The sequence below is a fragment of the Porites lutea genome, chromosome 9 (assembly GCF_958299795.1).
Source record: "Porites lutea chromosome 9, jaPorLute2.1, whole genome shotgun sequence".
Lineage (NCBI taxonomy): Eukaryota > Metazoa > Cnidaria > Anthozoa > Scleractinia > Poritidae > Porites > Porites lutea.
This window is the reverse complement of record NC_133209.1, coordinates 2141211-2168212: the sequence shown is the minus strand read 5'-3', so window position 1 is coordinate 2168212 and position 27002 is coordinate 2141211. Positions and strand designations below refer to the sequence as shown.

Genomic DNA, 27002 nt, shown 5'->3' with positions numbered 1-27002 from the left:
ATGCTTAGAGTTTTCGGAATGCAAAACTGAGTGATATTTTATTACCCAAAGGAAAGCTATCAGTTATCAAATGTTATCATAAGCACGTGTGACAATTCATCACTACCCGGGAAACGATGACATTCTCTCTCGTTTCTGTCTTGACCTCATGCGGACAAAGTCACAAACATGAGGGTAATGAAGGCGGGTGAATGGTTGGATGCTGTGTCAGCAAACACTTAAAGAAGGTGAAAAGGACATATCAAGTTTTGCTATTGTGGAAATCTATATCGATTTAACAGGTTGAAGGAGGCAGGACTTCAAAATTCTCTGTCCATTCCTCTATATCAAGGTTACAGGGACGAAGATGGCTAATTTTGCAAGCCCGACTATCTCACAAAATTTCTCTTCTGTTGGTACATCAAAGTTCGACAAATTTGCAACAACTCCTTCATCTTGGGATGAGTCATACGAGCAAGCCTATAAAATCACAACAACAATACTCTTTTCGGCTGTGACCTTTTTCGGAGTTTTTTTCAACTCTATCATCGTTTTCACCGTCTACCGATACCCTGAGATGCGTTCGCCCTGCAATCTTCTCATCGTGAACATCGCTGTAAGTGACCTGGCTATTGCTTCGTTGGCTGCCCCGTTGCGGATTATCGACGAATTTGTGGGATGGCCATTCGGAGACACCATGTGCAAAATTCTTTTTCCAATGCAAGAGTTATTCGTCACAGTGTCCGTAGCAACATATACAACGATCGCAATGGAAAGATTTCGCGCGATTGTACGGCCCTTAAAAAGACGTCTAACACTACGGGGCACAAAATTTATAATTTTCGCAATATGGCCACTTTGCTACATAACCTCCTCTCTACCAATCGCCCCCATTATGATCACGGTGGAAAGACGAGGTATGAAACGATGCGTGGTCCAATTTCCATTCGAGCTGTACCGTCCTATTTATCAAGTCTACCTTGTTACTGTCTTCATTGCTATTCCTCTGTTCACACAGACAATGGCTTACTTCAAGATCCTAAAAACACTACAAACCAGGCTCGTTCCTTCGAGTGCGCTGACTGACCAGCTGACTGACAACACGTTGTTCACGCGCGCCATACAGCAACAGAAACGCCGGCGGCTTATTAAGACTTTGGCCATCTTAGTTTTTGCCTTTCAAGTGTGCTATATTCCGCGCGGAGTGATGATGCTTATTTATGGATTTTCCGACCCAGCGGATTTGAACATGAGTGCCTTTCTTTACATCTATCTATTTACGCTAATTTTGTTCTATTTGAAACATGTCATGAATCCTATTATTCTCTTTGCCACAAGCTCTGAGTTTCGCCGCTCAAACTGTCTACGTATCATCTGTCAATAATAATGCTTGGCCTCTCGACAACTTGACCTGGCTTACGCACCAAAAGCCGGAATTTTTTAGAATTTTTAGGTTATCAGAAGAATTTCAAAAATTTTAAGGGATTTTCTAGGAAGATGAAGGATTTTTGCAGGATTTTTAGGCGATTTTCACAAAATGTTGTTCGTTTGTCGTTGATTTTCTCTACTGCCATTATAATCCAACTACAGTGGAAGCACAGGTAGCCCAAGCTCGAAATACGGCCGATATATGGCCGTTTTATGGGTTTTTGTGTAAACTGTTTTCTCTCTATAAAAAGGTAGAGAAAACCGTCCGTTTACCCCAAAACCCATAAAACGGCCATATATCGGCCCGACTGGACTACACAGGAGGGACGTAACACCCATTTAAGTAAGGTAAGCTGTTTTTTATTGAAATCCTTTCATTTTCGAAGGTTACAGAAACGATAGGTTTTTTCCCCATACAAATCCTTATATTTCGAATGTTACGCAATAATGACGATGTTCGCCGATGCTCATATTTCGAGCTTGGGCTACCTGTGGTGGAACCTCGCTATAACGATTAGGGCCAAGGGACTGGCGACATTTGTTCGTAAAAAACGTTCCGTAATATCGAGGTCCTTTTGTCACACATTTTACTATTAGAAAGGTAAAAAAAGATCGTACGTTAAAACGAGGACTTCGTTATATAGAGGTTCGTTAAATCGACAGTGGAACCTCGATATACGAAGGGCCAAGGGACTGGCAAAGTGTCTTCGCTTTAACGCGCGAGGTTACGTTATACCGAAGTTCTTTTTAATATATTTTACTATTTCTGGGGTAAAGAAAATCGTTCGTTATACCGTTCGTTATGTAGAGGTTCGATTATATCGGGGTTCCACCGTTAAGTATCTATACTGTTCCTTAAATTTTCCAATTATTAAGTAGTGCCTGCAATCCAACCTAGCAGCGGTCTGAGTGAAGTCATTGGGTTGATATTCTTTCCGATTTTATTTATTTTATAAGTGGAAGTAGGGCGCTGTGAAAACTATCGCACAAAAGTGTGAGGGGTTTGGAGATGTTTAGAAATTCTTGGGATTTTTAGACAGTCAATTGAAATGGGAATTTCGGTAGAGATTTTTGGAGCATTTTTAGAGATTTTTATGTTTAGGCCTAAATTATTGGGTTCTCTAAACTTCTTTGGCACCTGTTAGTGTGAATTTATCCTTTCTTTGCTTTTCTTGTCCTGGACATTTTTTTATTTCCTGTCTGACGAAGGTCAGGAAAAGTTTACCGAAGTTTCCAGATTAAACGACCTTAAACCACTACTACGTTAGCTTTTTCTTGTCATCTTTGTTTAAGTGTTCAAAAGTTAATCCAGGTGCTTTAAAGGAGTAAATCTCTTGCCAGGCTTTTTTGGCTGTTTTTTTTCTTTTTTCCACATTTGTCTCACGGTCATCAGTGCAGGAGTTAACACCATACTGCATAAGATCAAAAGAACCTAGCATTTTTTTCAGATAATCGAAGCGAATTAATGATTTTCGGGGTGGTTTGATACGATTTTAACTTTTAATGATACCAACTACTCGGACTGTCACCCTTAACTGAAATCAACTCATCTCTCTCCGAACTCAGCGTGAGACCAAGTGAACAATCATTCTATACTGTCAGTTAGTGTGAATGACCTGCTCTGACAGTTATTGCAAACGTCTTTAACATAGAAGAAAGTAAAAATCAAAACACCAAACTCTATAACAAATGTTTTTCAATGCTTTTCACGTTTGGGTGATTTCCGTTTGTAAACAGAAAGTCGAATTCTTTGACTATTTGACGAAATAGTTAAAATTGATCTTCAAGCTGAGTTATCCGATCATGAGATTTTGTGCTTAACATGGTTAATGGGGGAGGTCAGATGTGTTCCTTTGTTGTTTATATAACATGTGGTGGACTAGAAGCAGTATGTGTGAAAACAACGGAAAACTGCTCCTCAGAGCAGAGATTAGTGAAATACAAAGTAAAACAGGAAATGAACAGCGATACTACTTCGCTTGGAAACGGCAGAAACCTTTCGCCCCGGGGGCTATATCTCATAAATATGTTCTGAGTTCCACCTTCGCGGGGGCAATTTTAAAAACCTGACCAAAGTGATAGGCAGGCCTCAAGGTTAGCCTGTCTGTTATGGCTCGCCAGAGTCTATTTTTTTTTTATCTAGCCTTGGTATTGTTTTTTTTATACGGAAAAAAAATCCTACTTTGATTTACGCACCGATTTAACATTCTCTAGTTTATATCAATTTACTTCCGTTTCTTCTTCGAGGTATACGAAAGGGTTGGGAAATCTGTCATCATTTCGGAATAGAATGTATGGCTGTGAAAAGTGGAGAAAACGTTCTGGTTTTGTGCTTTATTCATATTTCAAATACAGTGCATTTACAGCAGTTAAAAAGATGCAAAATTCTAAACTAAGCATGAGAAAGAGGTACCATTTTTCCACAGAAGTTATCTGTATACTAAAGGGGAACCTTTTCTGTCGAAGATGGTATTGAAAAGTGTGTAAGGGGTTGGGCCTCGGGGCGGAGCCGCCCCTTATGAAACTTTGTTGAGTACTCACTCCTTCGTCCCATCAAGGTAACCACCGACAATTTTAAAACTAACCAGTCTGTCTGAATTCCTCCGGTGTGACGGTCGAGGAGCGGTGGCGTTCTTAAGTGGGGTACCCTCATATGTATAGATGTATAAATGTTTTTAATAGCCGTCTACCGTTTAAAATAAGGTTTATATAACTTTGTGAATGCGACAGGCGCTGTTATTGGTCCTTGTCCACTGGTCATGTATTATAGAGTACAGAAACACGAAGTTCGTCTCAGGAAACTTAGTTTTCTTTGTTTTGTTCAACATGGCGCGCGGTTTAAAAGTGTTTGCGCGATTATTTCAGATTGAACAAGTGAAGATCTTGGAAAAGTTAAGCAGAGGCTGTTTACAAATAAAGAAGGAAGCAACGGAGGCGAAAAGTACTCTTGGCGACTTAAAAATGCTTAAACTGGCACAATCGTTGAAACAGCTGTCATTGTTCTAGGAGTTGACATCAGCGTTGAAAATTTTCACGTAACTAATTTTGCTTTGAGCAAGTATAAACGTTTAGGAGAAGGTTACGATCCAGTTCAAATAGGTCAGGACGTAAGAAGAAGCTGATACGAAAACTGAGTTGCATCGTTGACTCGAAAAATGTTTCAAATGGAATAAATCCTTTAATAGTTAAGCGTTTCGAGGCAAGTGTATCTTTGGGCAAATGGCGATTTGTAGCACGTGACCAAATTTTCCTTTTTTTAATACCTGTCGTGTACTGTTCAGTTTGTCTACACAGAAATTAGAACTTAAATGCCGCTTTCATCCATAATAATAAACTTGGAGAGTTTTTATTTGCTCATTTCCTATAGTTTGAGAAATTGTCAACTCATTTCTGACGTTTACCGTAAACGTAGTTCTAAATTTCTCTATTGTTCTAGTGGCCAATGTTTTAACAGGAAATATGTTGCAGCTAAACAACAAAAGAGGGACTGGACACGAATATATCAAACTCAAAGAGCAGCTGGATTTATAGCTCATTAAAGAGTTTTTTATTCCCACGGTAGCTTGACAGGTGCAATTTTTAAATAACACCTCGCAATTAACTCGTCAGCGAAAGTTATTACAGCGTCCTGAGTTGAGGTAGCTACCTTGTTCTTCAATTTCACTACCATCACTGAACTTTTATCGCTTAATACTTACTGAACTTACTCGGTTAGTGGGATCTCCCGTGCCATATTTACTGGATGGGTCTGTCGTTCAATACTGAGCCGATTTTAGACTCATTTTTCGACTCCGAAAACAGAATATTACTCAGATTACTGAACCAAGGGCAAGACCAATATAAGGATATCTCACAAGTGCCGAGCCACGCGAAAAGAGATTTTTCAGTTATCAGTAATATCTTAATAACATAATCAAAATTGAAGAAAATACAGCCGAACAAATGGTAAATATAAATGGCAAAGCAGAGTAAGCAAAAATTGGTAATTAAAAGGTACCATAACGAATAATATAGCAAAAAAATTTTGATATTTCATCATACGTGTTATCTCAGACTATTTGGTCATGATGTAAATACATTTTCCCATCAGTTACTCAATCAGAATATTTCTGACATGCTATAGTTTTCCTTCCTTAGTTTTACTTTCTACTGAACGTACTGACGGGTGTTTACTGAAATTTATTGTATTCCTCTTTCCTGGTCCTGTTAGACTTTACTCGCCGCGCCGAGAGGGTCTTTTCAGTAACATTTAATGGGAAAAATTGTGCGCCACAACGCTTATGCATTTAGTTGTGAAGGAAGTTTGAAAAATAATGATATTTGAATAGAACTTAAATATGGTCAATGTTGATGATAAATATAGCAAAATATTTATTTGCCAAGTTATCGTGTTAGGTTGTTAAAAGCTTATTGATTATAGCCTGTTAATGCAACTCGGTCTTCAGGATGTTCTAGCAATTAACAAAAACAAAACGTGTTAATAGCACTTGAATGAATACGTCTATTAGATTTTTTTACCATAAGCCCCGAGGCAGAGAAACAAGAAGTTAAATCATGATAATTGTGAAACTTTGCTTTTTATTATCGCCGCCTTTCGGCGTCATTTCCTTTCGCATTTCCATTTTAAAGGAAGAAATCTATTGACGTCCGTCACTCAAAAAACACACACTGCCATAGCCGTCTAAAGGAGAAATTGGAATACAATTACAGTCTTTACTCGATTGCAAAAACAGAGCCTTGCCGAGATATTGGTCTGAGTGAGCTGTACGTCATGTAGGCCGTCGTAATTATCTGAAAGGTACGAACAACGTTTACGTTAAACGACTGACTAGGCGGAACGTGTTCGTGAAAGAAAGGCAAACTGCCTTTTTGTAATTTTTTTTTTTACATTATTAACCCCCTCCCCCGTATCGAAAAAATGTTCTCTTTGTCTTGGTGTTAGTGGCTACCAAATGACATCAAGTGTAATAAGACCTGCGGCAATCTTTCTTTTTCGAATTGTTTACCTGACGGGGCAGGGCTATTTTGCAGAACGCCGAATGCAAACCGAATGACCCTGAACTGAGTTTTTAGTGATTAGGGTTTGGGAACTGAGTGAATCAGGTTTCAGGTAAGTTTTCCCAGTATAATGACCCTAAATGAAACCTGATTCACTCAGTTGGCTAATCCTGATCACTATACTCCAGGGTCATTCTGCGTTCGGCGTTCTGCGAAATACCCCTTCCTAGTCTAGCCGACAAACCTGACCCTCCTCTCATAGTTTAAGCGCAGCATATCCGGATTGTAAAAGAATTACGTGCGTTTCGCACTTCAACAGGCCAGGTTTAGTTTTGTAGTTCTTCTACAAAGTGCTTCACATGATTACTTATCTGCTAGGACACTTACCGTAAATTTGCGGTTCAGTTTTGGCAACACAGATTGGAAAATACATTCCGCCATGTTGGAGGGAATCACCGACGCGGTTGAGTGACACAATTACTATTTAACGGCGGGATTCATAAGTTTTTGAGGACCAATTTGATGGCTTGAAATAACAAAATTGCTTTCTAAATTACAGCCGCATAGACATAATCAGCATTTTTCGTCTGATTTTATAGACTTGCAGTTGCGTTTCATTTTTTCCTTTTTTTGGTCTTGCAGGGTTTACCAAAATTAACAAACTTACGTCTTGAATAAATAATAAGCTGACAGCGCACACAAGCGGTTCAATAATAAATGGCACAAACAGCGTTAACAAACTTTAGCTACGATCCCCGGACAGCAGCACATCGAAACATGACAACTGATTCCAGCAATGGCACCGAACAATCTGAGCAGGACCAAGTCCAGCTGTTTGATCCGATGTCGTACAACATCATGGTCGTCGCTTTCTTTTCTGCTATTTTCGCGTTCGGTTTGGTTGGAAACGCTTCGCTTTTAGGCACCATCCTGCGGCGGAAGAAGTTAAGAAATCCATGTGGCCTTTTGCTGGCCAACATTGCCCTGGCGGATCTGGGTGTTGCAGTGATTGCCGCGCCTTTAAGAATCGCCGAGCTGTACTATATCGGTTGGCCGTTTGGTTCCGCCCTCTGCCGCCTGATTCCTCCTCTACAAGACGTAATGGTGTGTGTATCTGTCGTGACACATTCTACCATAGCCTTGGAACGCTACAGAGCGACGGTTACTCCGTTCAAGGCGAGACCGTCATCAAGCAAGACAAAAATTGTCATCTTTGGAATATGGCTGTTCTGTTACATGTTTGGAGGTCTTCCATTAACCTTCCCGCTTAAACTGCAGACCTTCGAAGGGGTGGTGTATTGTTTTCCAGACTGGACTACTCTATATCGCAGAGTTTACGAGACCTACTTGGTGGTGATCTTCATCGTGGTTCAGCTGGTCATTCAGAGCTATGCCTACATAAGCATCATTCGAGCCTTGAAAAGCAAAAGTGAAGTAATTGCCATGGTAGCAGCCAAAACGGAAAGTAGGGTGCAGTCGGGGACCTCTTTTGACTCGCGAGTTTCGTGCAAGGGAATGGCTGCGAGTATGAAGCGTAAACAAAAACTTGTCAAAATGCTTCTTGTTTTGGTCATAACTTTCCAAATTTGTCATCTCCCTCGTGGAATCACGATGCTTTATCGCGAATTTGCAGATCCCTATTCGATTGGTCCAACGTTTGAGTATTTAGACCTTATAGCGCTTGCTCTGTATTACCTGAAACATGTAATAAACCCTTTCATTCTGTATGCAATGAGCGCAGACTTAAGAAACGGAGTGAAAATGTGTTGTTGTAAACATGGTAAAGCCACAGAGAACTTTCAGAACAGCCCGATTAAATCATCGTTCTACTCTGTCCCAAAGCGAACAGTAGATTTCGACGAAGAACGACTGGAGAAAGATGAAATTGAACAGCCGCTGTGAACAGACACTGTACTGTGCACAAGCGTCAGTGAACGCCGAACTGAAAGAACAGGAAGGCTTTAAAGCCAAGTCAGTAATGCAAAAACTCATTCTATAAAACTCGCTTTCTTTTCTTGTCTCTTTAATAATAACTATAATCGAACACAAAATGACACAAGCCATTTGAAACTTAGAGCTAAACAAAATTAAAGTCGAAAATTACTTCGTCATTTTAATATTAATTTGTCACATAAAATTATAGTAATCGCCTATGTAATATGTGGATGCTACGATGCCAATTAACCCGTGTAGAAAACCCAACATATCTTGTGAATAAATATTTCAGCGCATATTGGTGTAATTTGCATACATTGTGGGGAAATTATCGTTTTTATGAGCTGTTTCTCGAAACCGCCTCTATGAGGGGTCGGTCGCTTAATTGGTACGGTTAAAACAAAATAATTTATTTTATCTAGTGTGTTATTTTACGCTTTGCGTGATAAATTTTAAATGGTTCGCTTTTCCCGATTTTAAGTTCCGACTTTTTTATTTCTTTCAATTACCATTTTGATCATTGAAATGGTCAAACTCCGACATCACAAATTCTCATGAATCAGAGTAAGAATTAACTTGGGAAATGCCTAGCTTTCAGTTTGCGTTAAGCCGCCTTTGAGTTACAAACTGGGGCTTTAGATATCGCGGAGATTCCCACTAAATTTTCACTCGACACGAGTCTTTCTTGTTCCATTTTTAATTAAAACGACGGATAAGTGCTCAAGTTTGGAAGGAATCAAACACCGGATAATTATTTCATGGAGGTTACTTATTGCCCGTGGCCACAAATAAAGTTGGCCATTTACAAATATCCGTTTTGTTCTGTTGACTCCCACAGTTTAATTGTCCGACCTTTGGAGATAAACGGCAATGATCGAAACACTTTTATATTCATATCTTTCATCGGGTTTTTAAAAAAGAAATTCAGACGTCTTGCGTTTTAATCGATAATCACTTGAGCTCTGTCCTATAAAATGAATAAATTTGATGTTCAATTTCCTTGTTATTTTAGACAATGTTGGCAACTTCTAGCCATTTAACTCTTGATGTCCAATGGGCACAATTTGATTATGTCAGTTCTGATGACTCAGAAAAAATAATTGCAGTCTTGAATTATCTCCCACCAGAGCCGCCAGAGGAAATTTAAAATGAAATGAATAGAGCTGTTTCAGTTTTCATTTTAGATTGAACCTTTGCGGCTGGACATCTGGCCTTGTCTGCTTTTGGGATAGTAAAACCAGAGTGTAATTCTGTTATAAAACCAATTAATGACACTAAACAAGACAGACCTGTACACAATACCACAACTGACAACTGTACTCAAGACTTGGGCGGCTATTGATTAACAAAGTCATAAACACTTTTGTAAAGTTAGCTGAGCGAACGCAATATAAAAGGCCGCGACTTAGCAGTTTATGCGGACGTGCTACTCCTTGCAGTGATGTGATTGCGTGCGACCTAGGGCGCAGCCCCCGCAAAGGAGAAAGCGGTGGTTTTATAGTTTACAGCAGTGGGTGGGTCTTATCTCAGTCTGAGAGTTAAAAATTGGGCTAGATTATGAAAGAAAATGCAAGGTCTCTGTAAGTGAAAACCTGGCGATTGCGACACGTGAAAGAAAACACTGCCATATGCAAGTAATTCTGTATACAACATACTAAAAACAATTTGCATATGTTTTTGTAAGCAATGCGTTTGGAACAGGTGACCTGATGTTTTGAATTAGAAGCCGGCCATCTTTTTAGTCCAGAAAGATGAGGAATTATAAGTAGAGCTCTACAATATATCCGTAAAATTCAGTTTAAAACACGCAACTGTGAACCAGTTCATTAAAAAGCAAGGAGCCGCAACCCTAATAAGTTCCTATAAAGTAATAGCCCTACTGCTATCTGCTATTAATTTAAGCATCTGACATAATTTATTGAAAAGTGAAAAAAATGAATGACTCTCTTTAAAATTATATTGGCGTTATCTCTGTGATAACGTAATAATCGCGCTAAATAAATGGGTTTCTAGGCGCGCGGTTTCCTCCATGGCTCTAATAGTTTGGGTATCATGACAGTTTTAGCACTTTTTAACAGCTTAATTATTCTTTGAGTTTCAAGACTACAATATTATGTCCGACTGAAAATTTTGCTTATCTATCTACCAGCTTTCAACCTTAGGCCCTTATCTGGACATCTCAAGGTTAGTTCCTCAAAATATGTATTTATATCTACATTTACTTTTGAATCTGTTTATTTTGCCTCTAATTTAAAAAAGTTTGGACACAGTAATCAGAATATTTTAAATTTTAGTAAAAAATGGTTTTCTCCGAGAATAACTTTATCACCGTTTCGTGATAGGACAGTCTGAAGGGATATTAATTAATTAATTAATTCACTTCTTTCCACGGAATTCATTTTGCCAGAAAGTGATTCCGTTACTGTATTAAAAATGCGAATGCTTGAATTTTTGTAAATGTTAAATCAACCTCAAAAATATTTCCAGATATGTCGATCGTTGATTTGTTACCGGCAAACGCAGATGCTCAATAAAATTTGCTGGGAATTTAATCAGAAACACGGACATTGCCAAAAAGTCCCCGATAAATTTCCGATTCGATATATTTTTTTCGACCTTTTGTCCTAAAAACATTCAATCACGGCTTTATTTGTAGTCGTCTGTGATAAATTTCCTTTCCATGTCCTCTGATTTGTGAGTTCATAAACAACCATTTATCGTGGGTTTGATTTGAAATTCTTGCGAAACTGTTCTAAAATTTACAAACTGCTAGACCAAAAATTACAATTTCCCCTGCAGTAAAAATGAAGTCACCGTTTTCTTTTTTGTTGTTTTTTTTGTTGTTGTTGTTTTTCTTTCTTGAATAGCCCAAAGCAAGCTTACAAGGTATGAAATCAGTCTTACTTTTTCCTAGATTAAGCCACAGTAACATCAGTGTGTGTGGTACCGGGGGGTATTCAAGGGATGTTTTGGTAGGGGTGGGCTGTTGAGTCCTTCAAACCCGGACCCTGTTTGACACAAAAATTGTTCACTTTGCTGCTCTGTTTAAGACAAAAGACCTTATTTGATCAAGACCCTGATTCTTTTCGTTTTTAGAAACGAATTAGAAATTATTCAAACTAACGACGTGGAATTAGATTTTTCAATGCTGGTAACGCAGAGGTAGTCCGTCCATTCCCAACCCTAATACTGAATTTTTAATAGACAAATCTTGAAAAGGATGTTAAATAGTGAAATTGTACACCCTGTTTAAAGACTTAAGATTGTGAAAACCATCCCCTGTTCACCTGTTCAGCAGCACGTACTCGTCTAGACCAAATAAGGGAGAGTCCCCTCCCCCCCCCCCCCCCCCCGGTGGTATGGTTGGATACTGATTCCGTTCTTCCTTCGATACTACAACAAGCACTCAAGTTCGGTTTCTTGTGATTTGGATCTTTTATTCTCTTATCTTCGTGTTTGCATAACGTTGCCGCGCAAACATTTTCATGAACTTTTGCACCTTTTGTACAAAACAAGTACGCTTAATAGGTTCCGGCAGTGTCGGTCCAATTTAACATTTTTGTTAATGCATTCAGAACAATGTGTTGCTTACAAAACAAAGGCTCCCATTTTGTGCAAAAAAAAGAAGCTTTTAAGCAAATTCACGCGCCGTAATTGGGCGTCTTTTAAAAATGAAATTTTTGACCGTCTAATTAAGTCTCTGTTGGCGTCGGTGATCACCGACTAACCTGGTCGACCATTGCGTGAACTTTTAGGATGTAGATATGGCCATCAGCAGCGAGAAGCTTGTGACCTAAGGTGCGGAATTTTTCAAGGCTTTATAGTAAAAAATACGAAGTTAATTGAGGCAGGAACTAGGCGGCTACAAGAAAAACCTCCGCCAAAATTCGGAAGTCTGTTATCAGAAAATTAAGGACACAGCCGGTTGTTATGTATTGTAATCGCCGCACTTTTTCTGTGTTTCATTATTTGCAACAGCTGAGAAATCGGTTTTCTTGAACACTTAAGAAGAAAAACATCAGCCACGGAACTGTCCGCGCGCCAAAGAACTAGGAAGGACTAATGGAAGTTTGGGCGAATGAGAATGCATCTTTGCGCAATAAATCGTCATCTTTGGAAACTTATATAAACCCATCTGAGCCAGCTACGATGGCCACAGTTCTCTTCTCGTTTGTCATCGTGACTGGATTTCCTGGGAATGTTTTGATCGTGTCGGCCATTATTAGCAGGCAGCAGCTTAGAACGCCGTGTTACTGGTTGATTCTGAGTATCGCTGTAGCTGATCTGGGAATGGCTCTCATTGCTGCACCGCAGCGAATCATAGAGAACTACATTGGGTGGCCCTTTGGTGAATTTCTCTGCAACTTTCTCGTGTCCATCCAAGAGCTCTTTGTAAGCGTGTCCGTTGTCACACATACAACAATCGCGCTGGAAAGGTACCGCGTTATTGTTCAACCTTTCAAGAACAGACTACGTTTAAAATCAGCGAAGGTGATTGTCGGTGTAATATGGTTAACTTGCTACATAACCGCCGCTTTACCGCAAGCGCTGATGTTAGAGCTACAGCACCACGCAGACGACAGCAGACTTTACTGCATGCCAAATTTTCCATCTCTAACTGTGAGACGCGTTTACGAAATCTACCTAGTTACAGTCTTTATCGCCTTGCCGTTATTTGTTCAGTCGTGGTGTTATGTTAACATTTTCATTGTGACAAATAGTGAACTACGGTTCTCGAAAAGGAACGACAAGAGGAAAAACTTTATTGAACGAATGAGGAAAAAGATCCGTTTAGTTAAAGTTGTTGTTTTTTTAGTTGCAGTTTTTCAACTCTGTTCAATTCCTCGCGGTGTCTTGATGCTGATAAGAGAATTCAAAAGTGATGCCGCTTTAGCGACAAACCAGTTTTTCTGGTATTCTGATGTTATTTCCCTGTTTGCTTATTACATCAAGCACATGATCAATCCCGTCATTCTTTGGTGTACGAGCGATGAGTTTCGTTTCTGCTGTCGGTAAAGACAATGGCGACGTCGCTGGGTACGAACGCTTTTTTTGAAGCGCTGTTAAGTTTCACTTCTTGTTTCAAAAAAAGAGCACGTTGAAAATTAACAATTTAATAACAGTTTAAGAAAAAACTATGGTGGGGACACCCCGGGAGGGCTACTTAACAAAGTTTTTTACGGGCAGGCTCCGCCCTGAACAGGTACCCCTTTCGTATATCTTCCACTGAAAAATAGTAACCTTTTAACATACCTACTTCATAATAAGAATAAATTGGTCACATGAGAGCTTTAAAATAAATTTATAGATACCGGTATGTAGAAAAAATAAAAGTAATTAAACTTGGGACGAAAATGGGCAATATCCTGTCCGAGTAAGATCAGAAACGAAATTTCAAAAACACAGAGCAGAGTCACTATTCCAAATTGTTTTCAGGCTTGTATCTTCGGCGCTCGTGTTTCAGTCATTCATAAAACGGCAAGGTACGCTATACGGTCACGGTTTTTACTGGATAATTCGCGCTTTACTGGTTCCTTTGGTTTATTTACAAGATCATATTAGGGCATTGTGACATACGCCCTCTCTAGCTTATTGATTTCAATATTTAACTACAAAACGTAAGACTCGTTATGTTAAAATTATAACAAAGTTTACCAGTACGAAACCGTTCGTAATTATCTCTCGGCACTCGATCGGAAACTCTATCGCACCTCCCAGAAGTTCAGCTTACATTATTATACTGGAATGTACCCTGGTTGAACGGGAACGTTAGTTGACGACGGCGCGCGCAAATCAAACAACTGGCTTGACCAATGGCAGAGCGACAAATTGGGCACCGTAAGTCGCGTTTAGTCCTTTCTGCGCGCTTTCCCGTCGTCAAATGACGTTCCCGTTCTGTTGCTAAATCAGCCTAAATATTAAAAAGTGAACTTACACAAAAAGACGGCAAAACTTGCGTCGTGACAATCGTGACAATAATTATGTTTGAAAAAATTTCAGCCAAACTTCACCTTCCTTTAAAAAGATCTTTTTGTAAAAGACCAGAACACAGTAACGTAAGTAGCCCTGTCACGTTTGTCAAACACAAACAAGGCGACGACAGATCTAAAAACCGGCTTGACCAATAGCAGAGTGGGCAAATTGGGCACGGAAAGTCGCGCTCGGTCTTTTCTGCGCAATTTCGCGTTCTCATTTGACGTTACGTTAATCTTTGCTCAATCTGCCTATTTATATACTTTCCAATTTGGACTTGCAGTTTGCCCCAAAACAAACAAAGTACCAGCTCCGAAGCATTATAATTGAACACCTTTAATTTTTTAGCAGGATTGCTCAATGTCAATAGTGTAAACGTTTTTGTGAACTGTTAATTAAACAGGGGCGTAGCTACCGGTACCCACGTGCGTATCTGAAAAAGTTGAGGGTAAAAACTAATAAAATAATGAGATACAGAAGTGAGAAATGAAAGAAAACAATAAAACGAAGGATAAGGTAGATTAAAGTTAATTATCTTAAAAGCATAGTTCGGCTCAGCTCATTTAACAACGGACTGTTTGGTTTTTCTTTTTACACCCGAATGTCTGCTCCCAGAAAAGAGACGTGATTCATTGGTGGACCGAGTCTTCAATGGTGTATACAGCCATTTCGAGAAAGGTTGTCGGAAACAAATGTGCACTCGACAATCCCGAAAGGTAATATGGGATATGAACAGTATACTGTTTCTGACTCTGCAGCTGTCAAACCTACTTTTGTTGCTTTTCTTTAGCACTCGCAAACACATTTCCACGGCCTTTCGTACCAATTCTTTCAAATTTCTTTACAGAACAGTGAACTTTAAACCACCCACAATGCCTTTCGGGATTGTCGCGTGCACTTTATCCGACAACCTTTCTCGAAACAGCTGTATCCTCATCATCATCATCAAAACCTTATTAAAGTGTCTTAGAGCGGTTTTCATTTGAGTGTCGAAAAGTAATTGGTTTTGCACTTTCTACACGATGCGATTGGCTTAAAAGATTCGCGCCATCTTTTCATCCAATCAGAAGTAAAACCAAAGCCAATTGTGACGCGCTCGCATGCATTTTCCCGCGCTTTGCGTCAGCCACATGTAATTACTTCGAGTTTTGATTGGTTCAATGTATTGTCTGTGTCCTATGTGATTGGCCAGAGTAATTACTTTGGTTTTGGTTTTACGACACTCAAACGAAAACCACTCTAGTAGCTAATTAGCCGAGGGTAATACCCTTCTACTAATTGGGGACACACAATATAATTAAGAAAACCTATTAACTAATAAATGATCAAAAGCCTTGTAACTATTCGGTACTAAAAGCCTAGTTACACGAGATTTGATATTAGAGAAACGGCGGGACTTTAAAAAGCGCAAATTGCTCGCAAGGCTGGATGTTTTAAAGCGTAAACGCATTGTTTTCACTTCGGCCACTCTTCGCACTAGACGAAGTAGGGCACGATTATTTTACATCCGAACGTAGGGTGATTCGTCGGTTAAAAGTAATGTGGCAAATCAGAGTGTAAAAGAATCACAACTGATTTGTGTTAGGGGAAAAATGTAGATTTTATTGGATTTAAATTTATTTCATGGCACGTGGTCTACAAAATAATAAAAATAGGATTTCAACGTTTCGAATAAAGTTTTCCTCATTTAAGCGTGGACAAACATGTTAACAAGGAATGTTTACTCTTGTATATGATTATTGAAACAGTGTACCTTAGGAAATTTCTGTACGCATATTATGTGTACCCTCGAAATTGCATTTTCTAGAAATAATTATTCAGCTTCGTCACTGAACAACTGGACCTTTCTCCTGTTCAAATACCAACCGTTTATAGTTTTTAGTTTTAACATTTTGAGGAATCCAGAGCAAAGGAAACTCGAATTCTTTTACACAGCAGTTTCCCATTGTAAATTTCCTAAATTCATTTGCTTGACTGACATTTAATTTTCAGTCATTTAGTTTAGCATATGAACTTTAAAGCTGAATTTATCCAGATTTGTTTTCGGTGTACAGCTGATTTTATTCAGCCTTCCTTCCATTTGTTTTATGATGTTTTAACAAGATGATCAGATAATATAAATCGATCGAGCGCTGTTATCGCTGTTTTCCGATTTACATTATTTGATGCACATGTCTGTATGATTTACGTCCATGAGCTGAAGATTAAACTGTTGAAGTCCAAGTTTGAGTGCTGTCCTGTTTTCCAGTTGTAGCACATCCTAGTACCGTGGAACAGTGGCGAGGTCCTTAATTTCCCACTAGCCAAGCGAGTTGCAGAGTTAGTTTCCCCCCTCGTTGTTCACACGCCGAAGTCGCTCGAATTACCTTTTTTAACGCTTATTTCCCCGATTTGTGCTTGGAAGGGCAAAACCTATCGTCACATTTGCAAATAAAAGTCTGAGATACCACTAGATTGTTCGCGTAGGCGCTACGGTTACACTAGAGGATTCATAAATATTTCAAGGAACAGGGGCATTTGGTGGGTTGTGCGTACTTCTGAAAAAATCCTGGCTACGCCCCTGTTAAACTTCTGTACAAGAAAAAATTTGATTAAACTGGCGCACAGAATTGGCGTCGAAGCTCTTTTGTAAAACGACAAAAAATAACATCCGCGGGAAAAAATTGTCAATTCTTACGAACAGCTAGATTCCATCGAAGTCATACTATGTAGCTAAACTAGGTGTAAAACTCTTAAACGTCTTGAAGGTCTTACTGCTTCAAGAATTTAATAATACACCACTGAGATTCATGTATTAAGTTTTCCAATCGATTAACTGAAGTCTTTTAAGACTTTGCAATATACTACTATCAGAGACTTTGTCTCCCTCAGTCTTTCGCGGCAACTGAGAGACTTACCAATGGGCGAGAAAAGGTGATCTGCCTTTGTCTGGCTTTTAATTACCATGATTTTAATTAACCGATCCTGAACCAATGTAATTTATGTAGAGTTCTGAGGCTCAGATTTCCAATTAACACCATCGGGACAAATTAGTCTAACACCAGCGTTTCCAAGCAAACTATCACCATTGTAATACTAAAAAAGCTTAAATAAGATTCAGTATTTGAAAAATATTAGGTACCCGGCTTTTTCAGTTTAGCTAACAATCCAAGACCGATTATTAGATGATATTGTTTTGTCACCTAAGTTCATTATCAATTCGAATCAGGCTTCTGCTTCAGTCATCCCTCTTCTTGGGAATGACAGTGAATTCAAGGCACAAAATCTGACGGGATGAGATTCCGGGACGTAAAAGTATATGCTTTTTGAATTCATTTTTGAATATATTTCGATGCTCTTTTTCATTTCTTTTGTCCAGCGACCGTATACACCTGTTGTAAATTAGTGGCTATGCTTTATACCATTCTCCTGATCAAAGCCTTAGTTTCCTTTTCCTTGAAAAAGTTTTCTTTTTAAAACGAAAAGCTTTGTAGAACGTGGACCCTCCATTGGTTTCCTTTGGTCAGCAGATAAACTGAGTCACGTAACTTCTACAAAAAGAACAACCTGCAGAGCTTATTTTTAAGCCCTCTTATAACGAAAGCTCAGAGGTACGTTGATTACGGCCACCATCTTGCCAACAAAAAACCCCTCTCACTTTAAGATATTTTTGGACTCGCCACAGCGCTCTGTCGGTTTCAACGTCCAAGATAGCGGGAGAACAATAGCCCCGAGAAAAGTATCATCGTTCGCGCTGCAAAATACGCCTGCAGCCTACAAAAACAGTGGTCACAAAATTGCGTTTTAAAGAAACTATTTGAATGTGCATGTGCCTCCGAAGATAATTGGGAACTTAAGCAACGATGACGGCAACGAGAACGGCAAAAAAGCAATAGGTTAGATAAGTAAAACAACAACTTTGCACGCGCATCACGCCTTTTTCGTACATTTCTTTGCCGTCACCGCGCAACTACGACGTGAAACTTCCTAATTTCAAGTTTTAAAGGGGAAGTAAACACAAGACAACGATTTTCTTTTTTACGTTTAGTGAACGTAGATACAGTCCTTTAGAATTCAACTTCTGTAAAAATCGCCAACATTTGACAAATTTATAGAGTTGCAATAAGAGCGATGAAGTTTGAAGAAGCCCAAATCACTTTTTGGGTAACGTTTTCGATGCCATTGTCGTCGCCATTGCTTTTAACCCTTTGCGTACCAACTGGCCATATATGGCCAGCTAATCACAACTCCCCTCTCGGAGACCATAAAACGAGATCCAAGGGCCTGGACGCCATTATTTCATTCTGTGTCAGACTACATGAAGTTATTTTGCAGTTTTGCTCGATTTTGCTCGATTTTCGCTTAAATTGAGACGAAGTTTGAGAGTTTCTTATAAGTTAAACATTTTCAGCACGGTGATTTAAAAATGGCGGCTCTTAACCCCGATCGCACACTCGATTTTTGCTCCGCAAACGATCAAAGCAATGTGGAAATTCACTTTGTTGACGACGATGACTTCCCTCTTATAAACATAATGGAGCATCGAGCCTCTGAAGAAGAATTTTACTCCGATGAATCGCAATCCAGCGAACAGGATTCCAGTGAAGACTCAGCTGATGAGAGCACACAGGAGGTAATGGAGGTCGTGGAAAGAGAGTGGTCCAGAGAAATTAAAAGAAGAAGAGATATTGACTTTAAAGAAAACCCTGGGATAAATGTAAACACCAGAGATCTTAAATCGTGTTTGGATTTCTTCTCACTTTTCTTTACACCAGAGGTATGGCAGTTATTAGTTAGTCAGACCAATTTGTATGCAGAACAGAAAAGAGGCCCGAGGGAAAGCTCTGTATGGTACCCAGTCACTGTGGATGAAATGAAAGCTTGGTTAAGTCTTTATTTAGATATGGGCCTAGTCACTAAACCAAGTATCAGTTCTAATTGGAGTACTGAGGCTGTCCTAAGTTCGCCTTTCTTCCCATCTGTCATGTGGTATTACAAAGTTTTTTTTTTATATGGTAGAGGTTTGTGTGTCAAATGCACACATTCTTCAAACCAAATCCCAAAACCATGCCAGTACAACCAGTTTAGAGTTTAGGAAGAAGGTAATAAGTCAGTGATTTGAAGGGAAGAGCTTCAGGAAGGACACAGGTTTGGGTCAGGCCCCTGTTGTTATTCCAGACATAAGGTTCAACCGTGACCATTTCCATCATCTCATCAGCAATGACACCAGGTCCACATGTAAAGTGCATGTACAGAATGTAAAAACCATTTACAGCTGTGCCATTTGTGGTGTCAGAATGTGTGTTGAGCCTTGTTTTCTAAGATACCGCACAATGCAAAACTATTATTTTGATGATGATGCACGTGATGGCCCACGACGGCTCAAAGAAGGGATAGGGAGGCCCTTTCAAAGAGGAAGGAAGAGAGTATTGAGAAACTAGCTCTTCTTGTGTAAAAAAATATATTTCTATGCTGTAAAGGTACCCAATAAGTTTTTGTATTCAAACCCTGAAAAAATTTTTTTTGATTCCCTCTTCCTGATAAAAGAAATTTATTCTTCACAGAAAATATACATTATACTCCAATCGTTTGTTATCGATTTAAACCTAAATTGTAAGTAGATTTTTATTTTGAAAAGAAAAGCTCAAAATTGTAACTTTTTAAGCTCAGAGCAAGTTATTTCAACGTTTCCTGAATGTTTGCATAAAATTTGCATAATTATGCTAATTAGGTGGCTCGTGACGTCACAAAAGTATCATATCCCATAATTTCTCTAACTCATATGAAAGCATATTTTCCTTGCTTTCTAAATATGTATAGGTCTGCAGGTGTCTGTAATAAAGAAGAGACTTGGCAAGCATTGTTGTAACTATGCCTATTTTTGTGTGAAATAAATACCACCCCCCTTGGTATGCAAAGGGTTAAGCTCCCCTATGATTCTGTCCAGCTCAAAAGCGAGCATCACGATTGTGAAATAATAGCGGAATATGTCTGGATACTACTCCCCTGTAAAATCTGCGTCAAATAACCAGTTGCTCTTCTGGCAACAGTAGGTCGTCATGCACAACATAGAACGCTGGTCCTCAGGACATTGAATATTCTTTCATGTCACTCAAGTTCAGGTCCAACATTTATTTCCTTTTGGCGCAGAGTGAATTAACAAGGGCGGTAAGTGTGCTAAAAGTGTTTTTAGCGTGTGTGTTTTAGAAAAGACGAGGTTTTTTCCACAAAGAGCTGGTCATCACAAGAATGCCCATTTTATATCTTTTTCAGGATTTCAGCGTCATCCCTTGACGTGTTTTTTTTTTTCCTCAGTTTTAGGAATAACGCAGTGCAAAGAAAAGCCAATATTTAACATTAACCTTAGCTTTTTCTTGATTTATTTTCTTTGCGGCAAGAAAGGATTTTTTTTTTTGGCGTAATGAGAGTTTTGGGTGTTTCAGGTGAATTCGAAAAGATTAATAAAACTGAGCTTTTTATTCCAAACACGGGTGATAAGAACGCATAAGAAAAGAAAATTAGCTGATTCAAAGCTGTTTGCTTTCCTCAATTTAAAACACAAACTGAAAGCTGGCGTGTCTTTGTTTTGTATGCAGTTAAAATCGCAAACTTCAACCATGTAATCAAGATCGTATCTTCCCGGCTAAAAAAATATCAGCGATGAGTCAGAATCGATTTGGCGCTTATATCCTTATATTCACATTAAAGAATCAAAAAAAGATTTTTGTAGAAATCCCAGCACGAAGTGGCTCTTATATACTGCATCAAATTATAATCTTGGTGGACAAGACAGAGGTTTAACCTGAGATGGGATTTTACCTACAACATATACACTAAACGAGCTCTCAAAGCACTTTTAAGATGTATAAAAAACCGACGAACAAATTCGTACCGTTTTTAATTAGATAATGAGACTTATTTAACCTGGAGAATTTTGTTTGCCTTATCTACAAACCTTTCTGGTCGGTTTTGTTTCCGTTCAATCAAATAGTGGCTTTCTTACGTTGCTCGTAGTTACTCGAGCTCAAAGCGGCCCTGTAAGGTTTACCTTACACGGTGGTCATGTCATATTCAACTCGTTGCAAATACTATTCTTTTGGCTTCTAACTATCAGTTGAAAGTAAAAGCTAAGGAAGAGCGCATAAATTACAACAGGTGTATTTTATGTTGTCAAACATGCTTAAAACCGATTATTATTTTCCGAAACCCTCTAGCTGTAATCGCTTATTTTGCTCACAAGTAAAATCTCACAAGCATGTTTAATCCCTGGTCCTGTCTCTGAATATTCGCTGTAGACACCGTAAATTTACTAATAATAAGAACATCATGCAGGCTTCTTTTTTTCCTTTTTTCTCTTTTTTTTTTGTAATACAATAATCATTGTCAATTACTCACACCATCCATTAGAAATATCAACGCCCTCAAAACAAATGTTGAAGATATGCAAAAGTCAATTTTAATTGTACGTTTAAAATTCGACCATGCCCACTGTAAATATAACAACCAAAGTTGTCACAAGCATGTTAAATATGTTTTATTTAGATGTTGGGAGATCCACAACTCCTTCGGTTTTTGGTCCTTCCAAAAAAAAAAAAGTAATAATAATAATAATAATAATAATAATTTTCAATAACAGTTCGGTTTTGCCAAGCCTTGACAGATATCTCTCGGTCATGTCATTACATAATTATTTGAAAGAGGATAATGCATAATATTACTGAATTTTATTAACATTTTATACAAGAAAAAAAATCCCAGTTTACTGTCCAGGTCAAATTTTCACCTCATATTACTTTGGTTACGGAAATCATAACAAATCATTTTTACTGAACATTTTGGTGAATTACGGGTCATTCAAAACAACAGAATACATGTCATTTTATACGCAGAAACCAAAAGGCTCGTTTGACCAAAGGACTGTGTGATTAAACTCATTAGTCATGTCTTGCCACCTAATGTTTAAGGAGGCTAATGAATTATATTTTTCAGCTTACATTTAAAGTAAACAAAAGACTATCTCAGTTTCCTATCAAAATGAAATTTGTACCTCTATGACATAAATTTTAATATTGTTTAAATTATCATTTTTAATTTAATTTTAATCATAGGCTTTTAGCTTACTGGCAAAGCGTATTGGTTTAAACGGCGCGGCTATGTTATTGTTATTGCTAATCACGACTTTTTATAAGATAATATCTACATGACTTTGTGCGGTGTCCGGACAATCCCCTTGGCTTGCTTGAACGTGAAAGTCCAGTATTTTTTGGCGCCACTAAATTATATACTGCTCCCTTAATTGCGACTGAAAAGACCGGAAAATATCAGTTTAAATGTAAACTACACGGATATAACATTCTTTTTCTGAAACTATAAAACCTCAGGCTGCAAACGCACTTAACATAGGCAGAACCAGCTACGTGCAGGTAAGATGGAATATAACATATAAATAGCTCTGAGTAACATCCTTTGAAAGCATTTTTCTCCAATCATGTTCTCCCTTTATGCAAATATAAAACACCCTAGCTAAGACTGACAAAAGTCCTTTAATGCTTAATATTTTTTGCGTCCTAAATAAGAAGACGAACCAACCTTGAATTTAAAAAAAATAATACCGGGGCCAAGATTTGTGTGATTTGAAACAGTAAAAGTCATATCGACGCGATATTGTGGATCAGAAATAATGTTCAGTACGTTTAAGGTTGTTTTCTGCAAGATAGAGATTTTTATTGCACTTTGTTCAAAATCTCTTGCTTCATAAACTGTTTTAATATAACGGCAAGATATTGTTTCACAGCGGCATTAAGTGTTCGAGATCGGTTTTACGGGGTGATATGCAGATTTCTCGTCACAGAGCCAGGGGTAGTGTTAACCCTCGAGCCAAAAAGAAAACTATTATTATGGACGCCGTGTTTAGACTGACGTGGATCCGTGTCAACAATGACCCTATCAATTAGATTTGCCTCATTAAATATTAAGTTGCCTTCACTTTAATACTAATATGAAAAACTGCAAGGTGAAGTTTAAAAGACTTGCGATAAACAATGCCTTAAGCAACTTAAGAGTTTTTCAAAGTCGTTCCGGCGCTTTTCTCAGAAACTTAACGATTTCAACTGTGAAGGGTTAGATTCCTGTCAGATATTGCCTTTTTAACGTTGCCGGTTGGTGTTAGATCGTAAAAGCTCTATGTACACTTCCCACATGAAGTTGGTCACGCGTGTAAATCCGATTGTCAAATAAATGTTTGTACTGTTGCCATTTGACCGTATGTATCGAGCAAAAATGTTCTAAAATAGGCAATGATTCGGTAAGTTTAAGTTGATAATTTTCGTTCTGGTAGTAATTGCCCGAGGGAGATAAAAAATTTAATGTTGTGTTGAAGACTTTGTCGAAACCGCCTTTGCGGTTAGGTCACCTTCATTTTAAAATCTTTATTCCAACAGCTCGTTTATCAGGAACATAATTGTGTTGTCTTGCATTGACAATAGGACAGGTGTATCAACACAGCTGAAAACGAGCGACGTAGTTTCGACACGCCGTGTTTGAATCGCGAAATTTTAGAGAATTCTGACAAAGACACTCGACAATCTCCGAAGTAACTCCTGGTGGAAGTCACTACACAGATACTTAGACATGCAAGAAGACAACATCACTGGCGTTCAAAACGCCTCAACAAGTAATCACGCGAGATCAAGCTACGCGATTCTTGTTCCACCGTTGTTTTGTACCATCATGGCTGTGGGGTTTATCGGTAATACGCTACTTGTTTACACTGTCCTTCGCTGGAGAGATATGAAAACACCCTGTAACTACCTCATCTTGAACAATGCGATCGCAGACCTTGGAGTAGCCCTTGTAGCTGCACCGCTGAGAATCGTGGACTTTTACTACGGGTGGATCCTAGGAGAAACCGCCTGCCAGGTACTCGCCCCTACGCAGGACGTCTTCGTCGTTGTGTCGGTGATAACCTACACGATAATAGCTTTTGAGAGGTACAGAGCTGTGATGACGCCGTTCAAGCGACATTTCTCTTTAAAAACTATCGGAATCGTTGCAGTTTTCATCTGGATCACTGCTTACCTCTGTACTGGGTTACCTATTGCGATGATCCTAAGCGTGCAGATGATCCAGGGAAAACTCCTTTGTGTTACAAAGTTTGCATCTACGACCGCGATGAGGTTGTACGAGATCTATCTGGTTCTCGTTTTCCTCTTAGTCCCCTTGTTCCTACAAACTTTAGCTTACTCCATTCTGGTGTATCACTTAACAGGCAGAAATTCTAAGGACAAGTCACTTGAAAATTCAACAAGTTCCCGTGGCCGGAGAATCAAGAAGCGCCGATTAGTTCGAGTGACAATCATTCTGATTGCCTTCTTTCAGATTTGCTATATTCCAAGGATGGTGATGATGATAATCTACGATTTTGCACGCGAAATTACAAACAACAACTACTTCGTATATGTAGACCTTTCCGTGATGGCTTTATTCTATGTCAAACACGTTATAAACCCAATAATTCTTTTTACAGTAAGCACGGAATTTCGAAGGCACTCTCCTTGGAGAACAACTACCTGTTTCCATGCCATACCACGACGCTTTCGGGTCTTTTCGTCTCGCCGATCGACCATGAGCACTAGACTCAGCTTCCTTGGTAACAATGATAATGAAGGCGAAGCGATCAACAAGGAAACTGAATTTTAAGTTCTTTGAGTGACTCAATGGATGGAAAAACTGAAAACAGTTCCTTCGGATTTGAGCTTTAATAACAGGGTTGAAACTTAAGTTCAATATATTCCTGAGAATCACTTTAGTAAGGTTTCGTAATTTCATCTTTAGTTTATAAGACTGACTTTCTTTTTTCGTTCCGTTTGTGAATTTTTAACTAATTTATAGGAACTTCTATTAAAGCGCAAATAGTTGGCTTTTATGTACTTTGATAGAGTTTTTATCATTTTTAAAGTTTTGGAGTTAACAGTCCATTTACATTTTTTATACTCCTTTATACATTTACCTCAAAAGCACAAAAAAAACGCTAGCTTCAGTTTACTCAAGGCCATCCCCCTTTTTTTTCGTTTAGCTTTGAATGCGTTTCCTGATATTGGGTCGGTCGGTCGGTTTGAAAAAAAAATTTACAACAAAATCACAAGGATCGAGTCATCGGGGTTTCAAAAAGAGTACTGATGCTGAATCCAACGACAAATTGGTTTTGTTCGAGTTAGAGGGGAGATTCGCGTAACTTTCTGATTCAATATAATTTTATTACGCATCACGAAAACCCAGAGGCAGGTGATAATGTCATAAAAGCCATTGCTGCATCTCATCCCTAATGTTCCATGACTTGTTTACTTGACTATTGCTACTATAGCTAAACAAAGTATTGTGAAATTGTCGTTTGATTAAATAATAACACAGCGATGCAGTGTGTAAACCTGTTTTGGTGTCAACCTTTGCATGCAGGTATTTAACTAATACATGACATTTTCACCGGCAAGAAATTATATTTGTATTAATTATTGCACTGCATGGAGTTCAAACGTCAAAAAATGCTCCGTTTGACCCATTTAAAGGAGCAATTTTCATTTTGATGCAACTTAGGTACATTTCAAATCAACCCGCACAAACAAGCGGCGATTTCATGGTGATTTGTCGCCTAAAACATCGCCGGTACGATTCGAACCTCTAATTTGATAGGATTGATTTATGGGCCATTTTTCTACGCGGGAGTTACCAAAGAACCTATCTTGAAGGATAATTAACTCAGAAGATGCGTCCTGGCTAATCGCTTTCGGCATCAAGATCAGAAAATCGCCAAAAATCGCCATGAAATTGCAGCAAATATCGCGCAAAAGATTCGCCTAGGTACACCTGGCCTTATTGAAATCCAAGGAAGAAGATTCGTTTTTCGAGAGTGAAATTGACTCACTCTTTTTTAATGCTTCCAGAGGCACTCTCAAGTTTAAACGGAAAGTGCTTATTAGAGGGTGGGAAAGGTTCCCTAATTGATGCATTCTCGATATCGTTGCAGGTGGTTAATTGGTGTCAATGTAAAGAGCATTCAGGGCATTATTTATTTATGGTTACGGCAAAAAAAGCCAACATTAATTAACTTTCTCGCGCGTGACATGTGGTTGCTATGTAAGGTGGCGACAAGGATTGTTCCCAAAACCTACAGTGCTGACATTTAACGAATATGAAGCCCATTAGAAAAGCTAATGGCGTAGATCTTTCTTTAGGAGAATCCCAAAAATTAAACTCAAAAACGAGAAGATGATAAATCCTAAAAATCGGATTTAGATTTGTTCTCACCCTGGGCCGCTCCCCCCCGCCCCTGCATGAGATTTGTGGTCCAAATTGAGATGTCTGTAAAGAAACGCAAAATCCGCGTATGGGTTTCAGAATCTGGGCTTAGAAAATAACATTTTTTTTATACACTTTCCTCAAAAGCACAAAAAAATTCGACAGCTTCAGTCTACTCAAGGCCATCCCCCTTTTTTTTCGTTTAGCGTTGAATGCGTTCCCTGATATTGGGTCGGTCGGTCGGTTTGAAAAAAAAAACTAAAAGAAAATCACAAGAAGTCTTGGAATAGGAGGCCCTGGTACCCCAGGATGACGTTTAAAGTTAACCTTCATGTATTTGGATAACAAAATGCACAACATACTGTAAAAAATGCTCCTGTTTTTTTTCCTGTTTTTCTCTATGCTGTCACTATGCT

General features: G+C 38.7%; 5 protein-coding genes across 5 annotated transcripts in view; 4 read left to right on the top strand and 1 right to left on the bottom strand.

Moving 5' to 3' along the window:
• Positions 1–27002, bottom strand: part of LOC140949281 (uncharacterized) — a 178400-nt gene that overhangs the window by 89342 nt on the left and 62056 nt on the right. The window lies entirely within an intron of this gene.
• On the top strand, positions 43–1556 carry LOC140947880 (neuropeptide FF receptor 2-like). Its single transcript, XM_073397092.1, has one exon. It carries the CDS (start codon positions 347–349, stop codon positions 1361–1363), a length of 1017 nt encoding a protein of 338 aa, XP_073253193.1. The 5' UTR covers positions 43–346; the 3' UTR covers positions 1364–1556.
• LOC140948339 (prolactin-releasing peptide receptor-like) lies at positions 6759–8682 on the top strand. The gene has a single exon (XM_073397573.1). The coding sequence runs from the start codon at positions 7123–7125 to the stop codon at positions 8305–8307; it is 1185 nt and encodes a 394-aa protein (XP_073253674.1). The 5' UTR covers positions 6759–7122; the 3' UTR covers positions 8308–8682.
• On the top strand, positions 11995–13684 carry LOC140948609 (neuropeptide FF receptor 2-like). The gene has a single exon (XM_073397875.1). It carries the CDS (start codon positions 12403–12405, stop codon positions 13354–13356), a length of 954 nt encoding a protein of 317 aa, XP_073253976.1. The 5' UTR covers positions 11995–12402; the 3' UTR covers positions 13357–13684.
• On the top strand, positions 22919–25223 carry LOC140947866 (substance-K receptor-like). Its single transcript, XM_073397076.1, has one exon. It carries the CDS (start codon positions 23923–23925, stop codon positions 24988–24990), a length of 1068 nt encoding a protein of 355 aa, XP_073253177.1. The 5' UTR covers positions 22919–23922; the 3' UTR covers positions 24991–25223.